Source organism: Rhinatrema bivittatum, chromosome 4 (genome assembly GCF_901001135.1).
Source record: "Rhinatrema bivittatum chromosome 4, aRhiBiv1.1, whole genome shotgun sequence".
NCBI lineage: Eukaryota > Metazoa > Chordata > Amphibia > Gymnophiona > Rhinatrematidae > Rhinatrema > Rhinatrema bivittatum.
This window is the reverse complement of record NC_042618.1, coordinates 426,895,035-426,910,303: the sequence shown is the minus strand read 5'-3', so window position 1 is coordinate 426,910,303 and position 15,269 is coordinate 426,895,035. Positions and strand designations below refer to the sequence as shown.

General features: G+C 46.2%; 1 protein-coding gene across 1 annotated transcript in view; it reads left to right on the top strand.

Annotated features, from left to right (window-relative positions):
- The window catches only part of LOC115089430 (protein transport protein sec13-like), a 42,715-nt gene extending 27,647 nt beyond the window's left edge, over positions 1-15,068 (top strand). Inside the window, exons 2-7 of the mRNA XM_029597523.1 lie at positions 9-75; positions 10,027-10,111; positions 11,459-11,537; positions 11,654-11,733; positions 13,012-13,075; positions 14,579-15,068. Coding sequence (XP_029453383.1) covers positions 9-75; positions 10,027-10,111; positions 11,459-11,537; positions 11,654-11,733; positions 13,012-13,075; positions 14,579-15,068 — 865 coding nt within the window. The remainder of the gene's footprint in view (positions 1-8; positions 76-10,026; positions 10,112-11,458; positions 11,538-11,653; positions 11,734-13,011; positions 13,076-14,578) is intronic.
- Positions 15,069-15,269: the final 201 nt, after the last annotated feature.

The following is a 15,269-nucleotide window of genomic DNA, read 5'->3' as shown; positions in this document are numbered from 1 at the left end:
TCTTTCAGTATATATGATCTTGCTTTTAAGCCAGATGGAACTCAACTGATTGTAGCTGCAGGGAACAGAGTGCTGGTAGGAATTCCTTTGGACTTCTATTTTATATATCATTTTTTACCAATTGATTTCTCTTTCATATGCAATGTTCAGCCTAATGAGCTGAATTTGTTATTTACTCCAGTGCAAAGTCAATAATTGAATCAATGTACTAAGACTAACCCTAATGAATATAGGAACTGCATTCCAGCTTTCCACTAACCAATCATTCCTTGTCTCCCAGACAGTCCAGATGGATGTTTTTTCTCCCCTACCACCAGATGGAGACAGAGAATCAAAGCTTCACTGTACTCTGGAATGTAAGACACTGTGCCTTTTATCTTCCCTATCTCCCAGCAGATGGTAGGGGTGGTCCATCCTGTCGTTGGACACTGTTTGTAAGGAAAATTGCTCCTGGGGTGCTAGATCATCTTTACGAGCTATCCTCCTGGTGGAGCAAGGGTCGAGCAGGAGGTCAGTGGTCCTTTTTTGTCTTGTTACCCGTGGGCTGAGGGGGTTTGATAGCCATGGAGCTGGCTTCCTTCCTCTTCCCTAGGTCTCCCTTCAACCCTCTCTCTCCTTGATCCTCGTTGGCAGAAGATGTCATAAGGAAAGTATTTCTTTCCTATTTTCGGGCATTTTTTTGGCTTTTCTAGGCGCTTGTGTCCTTTAAAAAAGAAAAGCATCGGGCTAGCAGAGGTTTGCAGGAGGGATTCTTTCTATGGCAGTCTAGCTTGTGGTACAAACGTTTTGGTCCTTGTTTTCTGGCTGTGGAGAAGGATAAGCAGTTTGGCAAGGGAAGTAGATCCTATTGGCTGCAAAGTGCTGGTGCTATAGCTGCTCCTGCTGAGCGTGGGAAGCGATGTCTTACGTGGGGGGGACTATCAGGCAAAGATTCTCCTCTCTGGCTTCTGCAAATTGTGTGTAGGCGATGGGGAGTGCTGTTCTTTGGCTTCTTCAAATGCCAGATAGGCTCTGAGGTTGACTGCAAGAAAACAGCAGTGGTCAGATGCTGAAGCTGGCTCTGCTGGAGAGTACAGTAGGGTGGGAACAGTGGCCATTTTTACCTCTTGCCCACAATACAGGGGAATTCGAGGGAGGCTGTGCTGCTCCTCTGTTTTTGACCCCAGTGAATTGGGGAGTATGGAGTCAGCGGGCTGATGCAGAAAGGACCTCTGCCTTGCAGGTTTTTGAGGAGGAGGATGTGGCTGATCCTTTCCCCTTCAATTTGTATTAAGGGATACCTGATTAGGAAAGGGTCTGCTTCTAAAGGGCCTAGAAACAGGGAGACGTCTTCAGCACATCCTGTGTATCTCTTCCGTCCAAAAAAAGAGGAGACTCACATTTGATCTCAAAATCTAGCTATTTTTAGTTCCTGCTTTGTTACACTGTTTCGATCTCATGCTCTATATACAGTATAAGCAGTTTATTGTTTAGTTAAGTTATTATATTGTATGTTTTTATGACTTGTTTTTATCTTATGTATGATTTTATTATAAACTGCCTTGACTTTCTCACTAGGTGGTGTAAAAAATCTTTAAAAAAAATATTGACATGGGGGTCAGAGGTTTTTTGGAGGGAGATTTTCAGGACAGACTCCCTACAGATTTCCCCAAGGAAAGTGAGGAGGATAGAAAGCCTCTGGAGGAAGGGGAGATCTTTATTTCAGATGAAAATGATCCAAACGTTGTATGTTTGTTTAAGCAGGATGAATTGCCCTCCATGTTAACCCAGGCCCTTGCAGTGCTAGATATTAAAGAAATAGTCTAGCTGGAGGAGAAGGGTGAGAGTGGGACTTAGAGGTCCCATTAAGACATTTCCATTCCATTGCACTATCAAAGCTTTTGTTTATAAGGAATGAAATACTCTGGAAGCTGGCGTTAAGGTGGGCAGAGCTAGGTCTAAGTTGTATCCTCTTTCAGAAGAAGCCTTGGAGTTGTTGAAGGTGACCAGAGTAGATGCCTTGGTCTCAGCAGTTCTGAAAAAAGACTATTATTCTGGTGGAAGGCTTTGCGGCTTATAAGAACTTTTAGGATAGGAAGATGGAGATTCATCTCAAACATGTTTTTAAGGTTTCTGCACCAGGTATGCGGGCTGTGGTGTTTAGCAGTTTTATGGCTCATGGGTGTCTGCATTGGGTGTAGCAGATCCTGATAGCAGACTCTGAAGTGGTGCTATTGGAGAAGGAGCGGAGCATCTGGAGTCCTGTTGGTCTTTATTGCGGATGCCTTGTATGATTTGCTGCTTACTGCAGCTAGGAAATTGATATCCACAGTGTTGGCTAGGCATCTCCTTTGGTTAGTTATGCAATTGGGCAGCGGATGTGTGATCTAACTCCCAAATGGTAACTTCTCTGTGACAGAGTATGTACCCTGGAGCCTCAGAACACCTTAAAGTCTGGATCCAGGTATCTGGCTAGACCACCTTAAAGCTGGGTGTAGCAAAGAATTTTGGTCCCAGAGAGGTTTCCACATTTGAGGGTAAGATTCAGGTCCTAGATGGCTTAGACAGGCCCCAGGACTCCAGGAGAAGACAACTCCTGTAAAATTGCTGACCTGATTGTTGGTAAAATTTAAACTATGTGAGTACAAAGGGAATGGACAGCCTCTTATAATAGCTAGTCTGAGAATGTGTTTGGGGAATTGTGAAACTAACTACATGATTAAGCAGAGTAAGGCAGCCCTTTGAATTATAACTAGCCTGTTTTGTTTGATTAATTGTAAAATGCTGATTTTGGGTACTGTAAGTAAAAGCACTTGAATGAGAAAGTTTAGACTATTTGTGTTTGTGGGACATATGGTGTTAACAGTGGGATTTTTCTGAGCTAAACAGCACACAGTCAGAAATCCACGCCTCAAGAAGAAAAGAAGTGTTTGTAACCATGTTAAAGCTTGTGTTACTGAAAATGCTAAAAGATATAGTTGCACAGAGCAGTGCTCACTCCAGAGGAAAAAAAAAAGAGAGAGGAAATTTTTTGTGTGTGCGCAAGAGAGTCTGTTCCTATGCAAGGTGCAGGCCAGACAGCAGTGAGAAAAAATATATACATACACAAAAAAAATAATTTCCCAGAAGCCTGGGTTGCAGTAGTAATTTGTAAGGTTTAAATTTACAACAGGCTAAAGAGAGTAGCCCTACCCAGGATAGTCAGGTAAACAGTGAGTGAGTTAGAGCTGGGACAAGCAGGAGTATTTTTTGCTTTTTTTTTGAGAAGGAAAAAAAGGAGAGGAAAGTTGGTTGTGTTTGATCTGGGCAAGGCCCTCTGAAAACAAAAGCTAGCCGGGCTACATCAAAGTCTAAAATGAAGACTAAGCGAAGAAATGAATAATTGCAGCGGGTGGTAACAGGGTTGGCCCAAGTGAGTGAGATGATGCAGGTCATCAGAGAGACATCACATTAAAAAAGATTGAAGCAGGATTTGTTCTTCCAAGTTCCAAACGACCAGAGGTAAAACCATAGGAGGACTTGGAACCCCTGGAAGCAGAGCAACCTCAGCAACCCTGTGAGTCACCTGACTGGGGATATATTGTCCAGGAGTATGAAAACCCAGAGGTACAAGAGGAAGAAAAGGGAAGTATGACTGATTGGCCCAGAGAAATACCTGAGAATGGTGCTACTGGGAGGCCTGTTGAGCACTAGTGATGGCAGTGACTGCACCAGTGGAGCAGACAATGAAAGTGCATCCAAAAATGCAAGAACAGGCCCAATGGAGGGCATGAGAAGAGTATAGAAGTCCGGTGAATGAATTCACATTAATCAGGGGAACTCACAATGGAGCTTAGCATGGCTAACCCCCTCCCCAAGTTCTATGCAGCACAGGAAGCTGGGGAGCTGAAGCCAGAGCAAGAAGGCAAGGAAAACGCTGAGGAGAAAATAGCCTCCTTGAACTCAGATATCCAGCAGGCGGCGGAGAGGCCTGAAGAGCATGTGGTAAAGACGGAGGAGAATAAAGAAGGGATAGAATAAGAAGGCTCAGGAAACCTTGTGGGAGAACAGAGAGTTTTCCAAAGGAAGCAGCAGCACTCAAAAGGGTATAAGAGAGTTCTTGCAGAAGGAGTTCCAGAAAGGGTGTGCTTGAGGAGGAGGATTGGAACTCAGAACTTCTGATAGGCTTGTAAAGTACCCCAGGTCAGGCTCCAAGATGGACAACAAGATCACATTGATAAAGACTGTCTGTACAATGAGAGTGAGTTGATGGATGATGGTCAAGGGACAGGACTGGCACTGCCACAGGGAGTTAACAGTGATAGGATGGAGTCTAATGAGATGGCTCACTCTGACAGGCTCCTAGTGGGGGGAGAAAGCAGACCCTGTCTAGAACTGCCCAAGGTGAAAAGATAAGAACAAGTGCAAACTAACAGAAATTCGCAGTGGAAATATGGTGGAGGGTAACCTAGCCTAGACTGAATAATTTTGTAGGCCTGGGTGAAATGAGGGAGTCCCCCACATAAGCTCTAATTGGATTCAGGTGATCTAAGGGCTCTGGTCTGGAGTAGTCAAGTCAAGCAAGTATGAGAACAAATACAAGAAACTGTATTTCAGACAACCCAAGCTGACTAAGCCATGGAAAAAGTGATGGTGAAAGAAACCCAAGCAAGTCAAGTACTAGAAACTGTGTTGGGTAGAGCCCCAGTGGGAGGGGACAAGGGCAAATAGGGTTACTGGGCCAAGGAGGTCGCCCTGGCACAGGCAGATGCTCAACCTAACAGACTGAACTGTGGGAGAGCATATCTGACAGAGTATGTGCCCAAGAGTCCACGAACACCTTAAGGTCCTGTTCCAGGTATCTAGCCCAGTCCACCTTAAAGCTGAGTGTAGCAAGAGATTATGGTCACAGAGGTTTCCACATCTGAAGATAATAATCAGGTCCTAGAAGGCTTAAACAGGCCCTGGGGCCTCCTGGAGAAGGCAGCTGCTGTAAAATTGGTGACCTGATTATTGGTGAAGTTTAAACTATGTGAGTACAGAGGGAATAGGCAGTCCCTTATAATAGCTAGCTTGAGATTATGTTTGGGAAATTGTGAAGCTAACTATGAGAGTAAGGGGGATAAGACAGCCCCTTGAAATATAGCTGCCTATTTTGTTTGATTAATTGTGAAATACTGATGTTTGGATACTGTTAATAAATGCGCTTAAAGGAGAAAGCCTTTGTGCCACACTCCCCTTTAGGGAGTAGGTTACTCTTTGGGGGAGGATCTGGAGAAGGTGGTGAAAGACCTGGGAAAGTCCAGCTGGAGGATAGGCCCAGGAGTTCATGTAAAACCATTCTAGCCAGCATGACGTTTCGAGAAGCCAGATGTTATAATCTGGGGAAGAGTGCTTCATTGCAGCATCAGTATCCCATGAAGTCTCAGTCCTCAGGGCCTACAGAAACTCTTAAAGAGGGTATGGGTTCTGATACAGAAGGGCCTAAGAAACTCTCAATGAGGATCAATTAGTCTACTCTTCAGTGGTTCACATAGGAGGTCTTTTGTTCCTGTTTTACGAGGATTGGACTAAGATAACTTTGGTCCTCTTAAATGTAAGAGACAGCTACACTTTAGATTTTGCTCGCCCAGTAGTGGAGGCCTTCCTGGTCTCTACTTATGCTTCCTGGTTAAAAAGAGAAGTGGTCAGGTCCATTTTAAAGCGTCTCCTACTGTTGGCCATTGTGGTTCCAGTGCCGAGGAGGAAAAAGATCTCAGCTGTTATTCTATTTTGTGGTACCAAAGAAGGAGGGCACATTTCAGTCCATTTTGGATTTAAAGAAGGTGAATGTACCCTGGCGGCTATCTCATTTTCGTATGGAAACAATCTGGTCTATAATTGCAGAGGTCTGGAAAGGGGAGTTTCCAGCATCCCTGGATTTACTGGAGGCTTATCTAACATTCCTATTCTGAGAGGCCATCAGAGATTTCTCAGGTGTGCAGTGTTAGTGGGCCATTTCCAGTTTCAGAACCTCCCCTTTGGGCTGGAAACAGTTCCTTACTTGTTTTTCAAAGTAATTGTAGTTTTGGTGGTGGCGCTGCTCAGAGATGTAATTCTGGTGCATCCATATTGGATGATTGGCTGATTTGGGTAAGCTTGGAAGAGGATTGTTGGCACTTGGTTCTCTGAGTGGTGCTTCTGTTGCAGAGTTTTGTCTGGATGGTCAAAGTTGGCCCCTTCTCAGAGCCAGGAATATCTGGGTTCTCGTTTCAAGATGATTATAGGAAAGGTGTTTCTTACAGCAGAAAGATGCATGATACTTCAGGAACAGGTCTGCTGGTTGTTGCAACTGACATCACCCAGGGCTTGGGACTATCTTCAGGTTCTCAGGTCTATGGTGTCCAAGCTGGACCTTGTCCTTGGGTGAGGCTTATATGAGGCCATTACAGATGGTTCTTCTCTCATGGTGGAATCCTCATTTACAGAGCCATGAGGTCAGGTTGCCACTGTGGGAAGAGGCCAGATTGAGTCTTTATTGTTACTCTCACAGGGCACTTTGTTCAAAGAAGTGGAGTTAGAAATTCCGGATTGGATCACTGTTACCACGAATGCCAGCCTGAGTGGCTGGGATGCTGTCTGCCAAGGGTGGATGATGCAGTGTCAGTGGACAGTGGCAGGAGTATCCTGGTCCATCACCATCTAGAAACAAGAGCAATCAGGAGAGCCTTCAAGTTTTTTTTTTTTCAACCACTTATCAGGCATCATGCAGTGAGCATGCTGTTAGACAATGCCACAGCAGGTGCATGTATAAGTAGACAGGTAGGAACCAAGTGCCTGGAAGTTTTATTGGAAGCGGGAATGTTGCTGCAGTGGGCAGAATGACATTTGAAAGCTGTGTCAGTGTTTCACATCGCCAGGGTGGAGAATGTACAAGCAGATTTCTGGGTCCCACCCAGTTTAGGGGGCTCGGGTACATCCCATCCATATGGACTGATCTGAGAGACGATAAAAAAGGAAAAATTGTTTCTTACCTTCTAATTTTCTTTCCTTGAGTCATCCCAGACGAGTCCAGAATCTGCTCTCTGAATCTGAGGACTGCTGTATAGCTATAGTGTCTGTGTGTGCTTGCTTGAGTTCTTTCTAGTGTTTATAGATCCATTTAGTGAAGAGGTTTCAAGTTAAATTTGGAGTTGCACCACTGTTTTTAGTTCCCTTGCTCAAAGGGAGGGGGAGTTTATGTTTGCTTTGTGTGATGGCTCACCGTCCGTGAGGCCTCGGGCGCCGCCCTTCCGTCTTCCGTCCTGAGCCGCCACCAGCGGCCAAGGTCCCTGGAGTTCGACAGGCTCACGTAACTCCCTGGGTCCGTGCCTCCGCTGGCCCTGGTTTGGCTGGGCTCCTAAGTTCCCTTCAAGCAGGGTTGGGGGTAAGCAACCCCCCAATCCCCAAAGACAACAGAGAGAGAGAGCGCTAGTTCCTTCAAAGCAGTTTATAACGTACCACCTGGAAACATTACATGAGGCTTGTCCCATCCCCCTCCAGCCCGCCGGTTCTCTTACAAGCAGTGCTATTACAGAGTAACCTTTTACTTCTTATGCTCAGCGCTATTACAAGACCTAACACAACAGGCCCCTTTAGAGCCCTCCTCCCTTCCCCTTTAGGCTAAGGAGTATACTTTACCCCACACAGCTTACTCGGTATCCATATACGAACTGGAGGACTCCTCTCCCCCTGAATCTACCTCCATCTCTTCCTCCTCTGACTCCGAAGAGCTGGGTTTTTGTGGCCAGTTCCACCAAGGGGGCACGCCCTCTTCCTCCACCTCCATGGACTCATCGGTGTCTGCCTCATTAACCTCTATGCCTGCCACCTGTTCGCCTTCAGGCTTTCCTCCCCTGTCTGGTGGAGTTTCAGGGAAGCTGGGATTCGTAGTCCTTCTCCTCTTCCCCTGCACCCCCTGTCTGGCTCTGGTATTCTTGTTGCTCTTATGGTAGCTTGTCAGCTCTGCCTGCGGCCGGGCTGCGCTACATCACATTTGTTACAGGTTTACTGGGAGACTGCAGGTGGCACAGTGTTCTTATGTACAGTGAAGCTTTGATGCTCTGTCTCCATCTGCTGGTAGGGGAGAAAAACCATCCATCTGAACTGGTCTGGGATGACTCAAGGAAAGAAAATTAGCAGATAAGAACCAATTTTTTCATACTTGCTAGCATAGGGAGGATAATTTTCAAAAGCATTTCAATGGGTAAAGCATTGTTTTACCTGTGAAAATAAGCATTTGTATAATTGCTTGCCCAAACTTATGCATGTATGTCATATTCACACATAAGTTTATCCAGACTTAGTGGAGGCGTTCCTGGGCATGGAGTTGAGGGGTTTGGACTAGTGCTCATACTTTTGGATTTTAAAAGGTACTTGCAGATATTTTCCCAGAAAAATTGGTGGATGTTTTAGCAAGTGTAACTTGTGCAGGTAGATTTGTAGGGATAACTTTCAAAGCAGACTTATGCAGGTAAGTCAGCTTTGAAAACTGGTGTATTTGCCAACTTTCTTATGTACGCTGTTACAACATAACTAAGTGAGAGGGCAATTTTCAAAGCTATTTCCACAAGCCAAGTGGCTGTCAGAAAGTTGCCTCTCTCAATGCAGTAGTGTATGTCTTTAGCCGCATTCAGAGCAAGTGTTCCCGGGGACGTGTTTAGATTGGTGGATTCAGCGCATTATTTTTCATGAAAAAAGTCCCACATAAAGAGTAGATGGGAATGTACTTGGGTTCTTTATACTTGCAGCAATTTTCAAAGCAAAGGTACATATGTACTTATGCTCTGAGAATTGGTGCAAAGCCCACAGGTAAAAAATATACATAGACATTGTTCCACTGCGGACAGTCTGAAAATTTCAAATTCTCTGGCAGTACATATGAATTAAGGGCAAGTTAAAAATTGTGGGCCTGATATTCAGTGCCATTTAGCCAGTTAAATTCAGACTCTTTGAACATTCAGATTTGGTCAACGGCTGGCACTTAGGGGTAAATTTTTAAATGGCTGCACAGGCGTCCATGTGTGCACAGTTCCTGGCGCGTGCACATGGACACTCCGATTTTATAACATGCGCGCATTGCCGTGCACATTATAAAATCTGATACCTGTGCACGCAGGAGGGGAATTTTTTTACTTCGTGCGGCGACGTGATCCGGCCTTTACCGAGTTCCCTACCCCCTAACTCGCTTTCCTCCCTTTTCCCCTCTCCACTCCGACCACTAAATCCACCCTACCTACCCTATTTTTTTTGTTTCAAAACTTACCTGCTCTTTTGAGCAGAAGTAAGTTGCACGCACTGGCTGGCTGCCAGCACATGCTTCACTGGGACGCGCAAAATGATGCTGTCCTGGCCGGCCCGTCACTCTGCCCCTGGCCTGCCCCTTTTCAACAACCTGGCACTTCCACACCTACTGGGAGATAGATGCATGGCTGGGCTGTTTTGAAAATGCATTTGGCCCTGCCACACGTGTATCTCCTGGTATTTGTGCACGCTGGGTTTTGAAAATTTACCCATTAGCCAGCTAAATGAGGGGCAGAATGGGGGCATTGCAGTGCAGTACCATTTGTCCCTCCTACATAGGGCCTGATTTACTAAGGGTTTTTCTCCTATTCTTTGTCTATGGGAAAAATGCTTAGGAAATAAGGCCCATAGCTAGATAAATAGCGATATTCAGCGTTATCCAGCTTAGTTAACTGGATAAATCTCGGACAGCTATTCAGCTGTCCTAAAGTCAGCTGGACAAACTTATCAGCCATGCCGCTAATTTTATCCAGCTACCTTGTGCATCTAGATAGTGGCTGAATATTGGCCCCAATGATTTTAAATTTGTTTTTAGGAGTTTCAACTATTGGCTGTGATGGCTAAAAGACATTATTTGGTATGATACTATAATCATTTTGAATCAATCAGTGCATGCTGCTCTATCTAGTCAAAGGCATGATTTCTGACCTGGCATTCTAAATTGCGCTTTTTGGGGTTTTATTCTAGATTTCTACTTTTAATGTTGGCACAGTAATGCTAACAAATAGTCACACCTCTCCTTTTCAGGTTTATGACACATCAGATGGAACCTTAATTCAGCCACTGAAGGGACACAAGGACACAGTATATTGTGTGGCTTATGCTAAGGATGGTAAATAACATGTTTGCTTTATTCCATCAAAAAGTATGTTTTTCTTTTTTTTATTCGGTAGCACTTATAATGTTGTTCCTGTTGTTAACACAACTCTGAGATTCTTTTTGTCATCTTTCATTGTGGTTTTATTGCATATTGGGGGGAACTAGTCAGAAGTTTTTACTCAGGTACAGATGGTTTGAAATTTACCTCATGTTAAAAGTGGACTGGGTTAAGGCCTCAGTACCCGCACTCCCCTGCTAGACCACGGGGAGTTCCTCTTTGGAAGTCAGCTTGCAGACCTGCAGTAAAAGCTTGCAAGAACCATGGGCAGGGTGAATACCTTCCCCTGTGTCCTAGAAGGGAGCTTTGCTCTCTGATAGTTCTGTCCCAGATGTCTGGGGAAATTCGGTCTTTCAAGTGAAATCAAAGGGTAGGAATTAAAACTGTAAAGCCCATCAGTGAAAAGTTCTATATTAGAGCACAGACATTAGTAGAATATTAACCTGGGCCCAGTATGATCAGCCTGTTTTAAATTAAGTTATGAATATGTTGGTCTTTTTTGGATTGAAAACTATTTGTTTTATAAATCTGACAGCAGAACAAATACGTCTTTTCAACAGTCCAATGGCATCTGTTTTTCCTCTATATTGAGGAATAAATGTCTTCAGTTTTCCTTTCTGTTTCTCAAATGCTGCTGCTCAGGGTACAAAATCAAAATGCTCAGCAAACATGATACCTGGTATTTATTCTCTGAGCTAACGCTGACACAATCATCCACCTTGTCACACAGGTTTTCCTTCCGGTATCCCTCTGTGTATTCAAATAATCAGTTTATCTTAGGGAAGGCAATTTTCGTTTCTGCAGGGAAATGGCCATTTACCTTTGGAAATGGGGGTCTTTGAAAATTGCCCACCCTATGTGTGAGTAAAATTAAGTACATAGTGGCACTACACATGTGGTTTTACCCTCACTAAAAGAGCAGTATTTCCTGAGGTGGGGTTGGATAGAGGCTTGCAAAGTTGTGCAAGTAGTTTTTCTTAGGCTGTTTTCAAAGGCAAAGGTTTCACTTTGAAAATTGGTGCAAAGTGAACAGATAAAAAGTCCTCGCGGACTTTGCACATGTGTGGGGAGTTTGAAAATTGCCTAAAAAGAGCGAATGTATTATTAATGATATTTATTATTCTAATATAGGAACAATGGAACATTTCTTAATTACATTATTTTATTGCACTTTTTAATGATGGTGAACAGCACACAATAAAACAAAAAACAATAAAGGAAGAAATAACAAAGAGTCAATGCTTCAGCAACAGTACACAGTGTTAACTAAAAATATATTTCTTTCCCATGATAAATTCACAGGCAAACGTTTTGCATCTGGATCGGCAGACAAAAGTGTCATCATTTGGACTTCCAAGCTAGAAGGCATTCTGAAGTACACGTATGTGACTATCCCATTTTCTTTCCATACCTCTTTTTCTCCTTCTCTGCATCTGAAAACATAGAATTATTTTGTATTTTAGTGCCTTGTGATGAAAAGACTTTTTTCTTTTCCAGACATAATGATTCAATACAGTGTGTTGCATACAACCCTATGACTCACCAGCTGCTGGCATCCTGCTCCTCCAGCGATGTCGGTATGTTCCTTTCCAAATGCCAGAACCAAGGCAATGTGCTGGCACCTTTTAGTACCGCTAATATAGACAATAAAAAATTACACGCTTATCTGCTGAAGAGTAGGGCACATTTCTTGAATAAGGACAAGCAGTGGATTTCAGGAAAGACTTGCCTTTAATTCCAGCTCACTCTTATTCCACTCTTAGTGTTCTCTCTTTATCATAGGGTATTAAACATACCCAGTAAGGGTAATAGTTAAACTGCCACATTGTTGCAATTACCGCAGGTAATTTTTACCCACAGGGTTTGCAAAAATAATTGACATTGTTGTGGGAGTCTCAGTTTAGTGGACCCTTGGGCCAACCTGCTGGAGACTAGGAAAAGCTGGACAATGTCTCTGATGAACAGAGGGCCGGGAGGCAGATGTTCAGGCGGGACGTAGATGCTCTTCACCCTGGAAGCTGGTGCTCCCCCGGGAGGAGCCCATAGGAGCCCAACCGCTGGGACTTAGGTGGCTTCACCCTTGGAAGCCGAAGCCCCCCCGGGAGGAGCCTGTAGGGGCCCGGCCGCTGGGACTTAGGCGGGTTGTGGATCAGGACAGGTAACTGGAACCAGACTAGGACAGCAGTGACACTGTAACTGGGTACGGGTTCTGGAACCAGGCAGGAACTGTAGCAAGACTCAGGTACTGGAACCAGGAGGAACTGTAGCAGGCTCGGGTACTGGAACCAGGCAGGAACTGTAGCAGGACTCGGATACTGGAACCAGGCAGGAACTGTAGCAGGCGGGCAGGAACCAAGCAGGTACTGTAGAAAGCAGGCAGGAACCAAGCAGGTACTGTAACAGGCAGGCAGGAACCAAGCAGGTACTGTAGCAGGAACGGAGCGACGTAGCCAAGCAGGTCACTCTGGGGCGCAACGCAACAAGAAACCAGAATGCTAACCCGTTGCAAGGCAAAGGTTGGATGGCCGCGGCTGGCTTATCAAGGCTGTGGCGTCTGACGTCAGGAATTGGATCAGGGAATCAAGAGGTAAGGGCCTGGCCGCGGTGCTCGTGGCCAGGACCGCAACAGACCTGTTCCGTTTTGCTTTGAATATTGCCACAGGAAAAATACCCACAGAGATTTGCACCTGCTTTTTTCTGTGGATACATTTTCTGACCAAAACAATACGTGTAGTTTTGAAAATGCAAAACTATGCACCCTGCTGTCCCTCCACCTAATAGCAGTCTTAGGAACATCTCCATAGTATGTGATTGAAAGTATATGTGTTTGCAATAATATGCATATTTTTACTCAGAGGGTGGGAATGTTGCGTCGGAGGTGGACCTGCTGGGCCGAGGAGGGGTTGACGCAACCCATAGGTAAGGACCTACGGGGCCCCACCATCGGCAGGTGGAGTGGGCTGATAGGCAGAGGCCGCTGGAGCTTAACCTATACCAGCCCTCGTTCACCGCGGGTTGAGCCTTTGGGTGCCGGGACCAGCAGGACTTAGGTGGGCCTCTGTATATAGTGCAGGAGAAGTTGGTTCAGCCCAGAGACAGCAGGCGAGAGATGGTGCAGTCCTATTCTGGACTGGATAATGTCCTGGAAACGGGTGCTAATGGAACAAAGGCAGACAGAGGGCACTCGAGCAAAGGTAGGCCGAAGCCTGATGAATCCACGTCCAGGGAGTAGGCAGAAGAGGCGTCCAATGATAGGCTTGAGTCAGGGCTGGGGCGATCCAGAGGCAGTGGCAAGCAAGGCTGAGGTCTTATCACGGTGATAGTCAATAGCGTAGTCAAGCAAAGCTGAGGTCTGTTCCCTGTATGTACCCGGATCAGTCCAGGACAGCTGGGTTTTGCCTCCCCTCCAGCAGATGGAGACAGAAAAAGACTTCGCGGACTCTGTCCTATACCCCTGAGGTGCCATCTAGTATCTGTCAGTATTTTTCTGTCTCCAGCAGATGGCAGAGATGCAAAACCTAGTGTCTGATAGAGGTGCTGAATTTAGGGTTGGATTTGGTCTGACTTTAGTTTCTTAGCGCTTGATTTTACAAGGGAAGTTTAGTTGAAGGGTCCCTTTAAATTAAAAAAAAAAAAAAAGATTTGTTAGAATAGTAAACAGACAGTTGTGAGTAGCCTCCCAGGGGGTTGGCAGGTCCTGGTGGGACCTTCCCCCCTGGTATTCGAGGCTGGAGAGCAGAGGGTTGGGAACCCTGAAACTGCTGCGGCGAGGGGTGATACCAGGGGTCCCGGCTCACTCACCCTCAGCCAGCCTGTCTTCAGCCAGGTTAAAAAAAAAAATAAAATTGTGTTTTTGGTGTTTGTTTGGGGGCTCTCCGGCCGAACGTCCGCTCCGTTTTCGCCGCATTTTCGTCAATTTTCGCTGCTTTCCCGGCCCGTTTTTTGACCGGGAAATCTGTCCAGTTATCACAGTTCTTTTTTTGGGGAGAGCCAAAATAGAGGACGGGGATATGCCTTGTGGTGCGGCCTGCTCTGCCTGTGGCAGTGCGCAAGCGTGGATTTCCCATGCTGGGGTCTGCACAGCCTGTTTGTCAGGCGGAGAAGGTCCATCGCAGGGGAATCAGAACAAGGCTGATAAAGACATGGCCAGGCCGCGTCGGGAGCCTGGGAGGCCCGATCGGAGGTGGCAGGACTCTGATCCCTTTCTCCTTAGTGCAGGATCGGAGGCTTTATTAAAAACTATGAGGGATCAGAGAGAGCAGCCCTGGAGGTGTTGGGAGAGGGGTCATCTCCTCCACCGCTTTCCCCGAGGCCGGCTGCCCCTGGAGGGGGCGCAGTTCCGGATGCCTGGGATGATTTCTCTGAGGAGGAGCGGGAACATGATTCAGATGGGTCTTCTTCTTTGTTCTCCGAATTTGTCAGGATGCTGCACAAGTTCTTTCGGGCACGCAGGACGGATAAGAGATCTCGCTCCAAATTGCCCTGGACGTCCACTGCATCCACGGAAGCGGGGAGAGGATCCACTTCGCAAAAATGCTCCAGGTCAGGGGGCAGTGATGATCCCAAGGCGAAGCGCCCTCTCCAGTCTCAGTCCTTGCCGGCGGAGTCTTCGCAAACGGACACGTCGGATGAGGATCATTCGCCTTCGTCGGCCCCGGGGGAGGGGCAGGATGAAGATCCGGATCAGAACCCGCAGCCAGCCAAAACGGGTGGTGTCCCAGCAGTGGAGGGCGATGATCCAAAGGTGGTGCGGCTGTTCTGGAGGGATGAGCTGGGTCCTCTGATACCGGTCATTTTGGAGGAGCTTGCTGCTATTGAAGTCCTGCCTGAGGATTCCAGATTTGGGGCTATGGATCTGGTCATGGTGGGCCTCCGGGTTCGGCTCGATCCTTTCCTTTTCATATGTCAGTAACGGATCTCTTGTTTAAGGAGTGGGACAGTCCAGATCTTGGCTTGAAGATGGGACGAGCTATGGACAAATTGTACTCGCTTCCGGAGGACGCCTTGGATCTCCTCTGGATTCCCAAGGTGAATGCCGCGGTCTTGGTGGTCACTAAAGGGACCATCATTCCTGTTACGGGGGCACTGCGTTGAAGGACTTGCAGGATCGTAA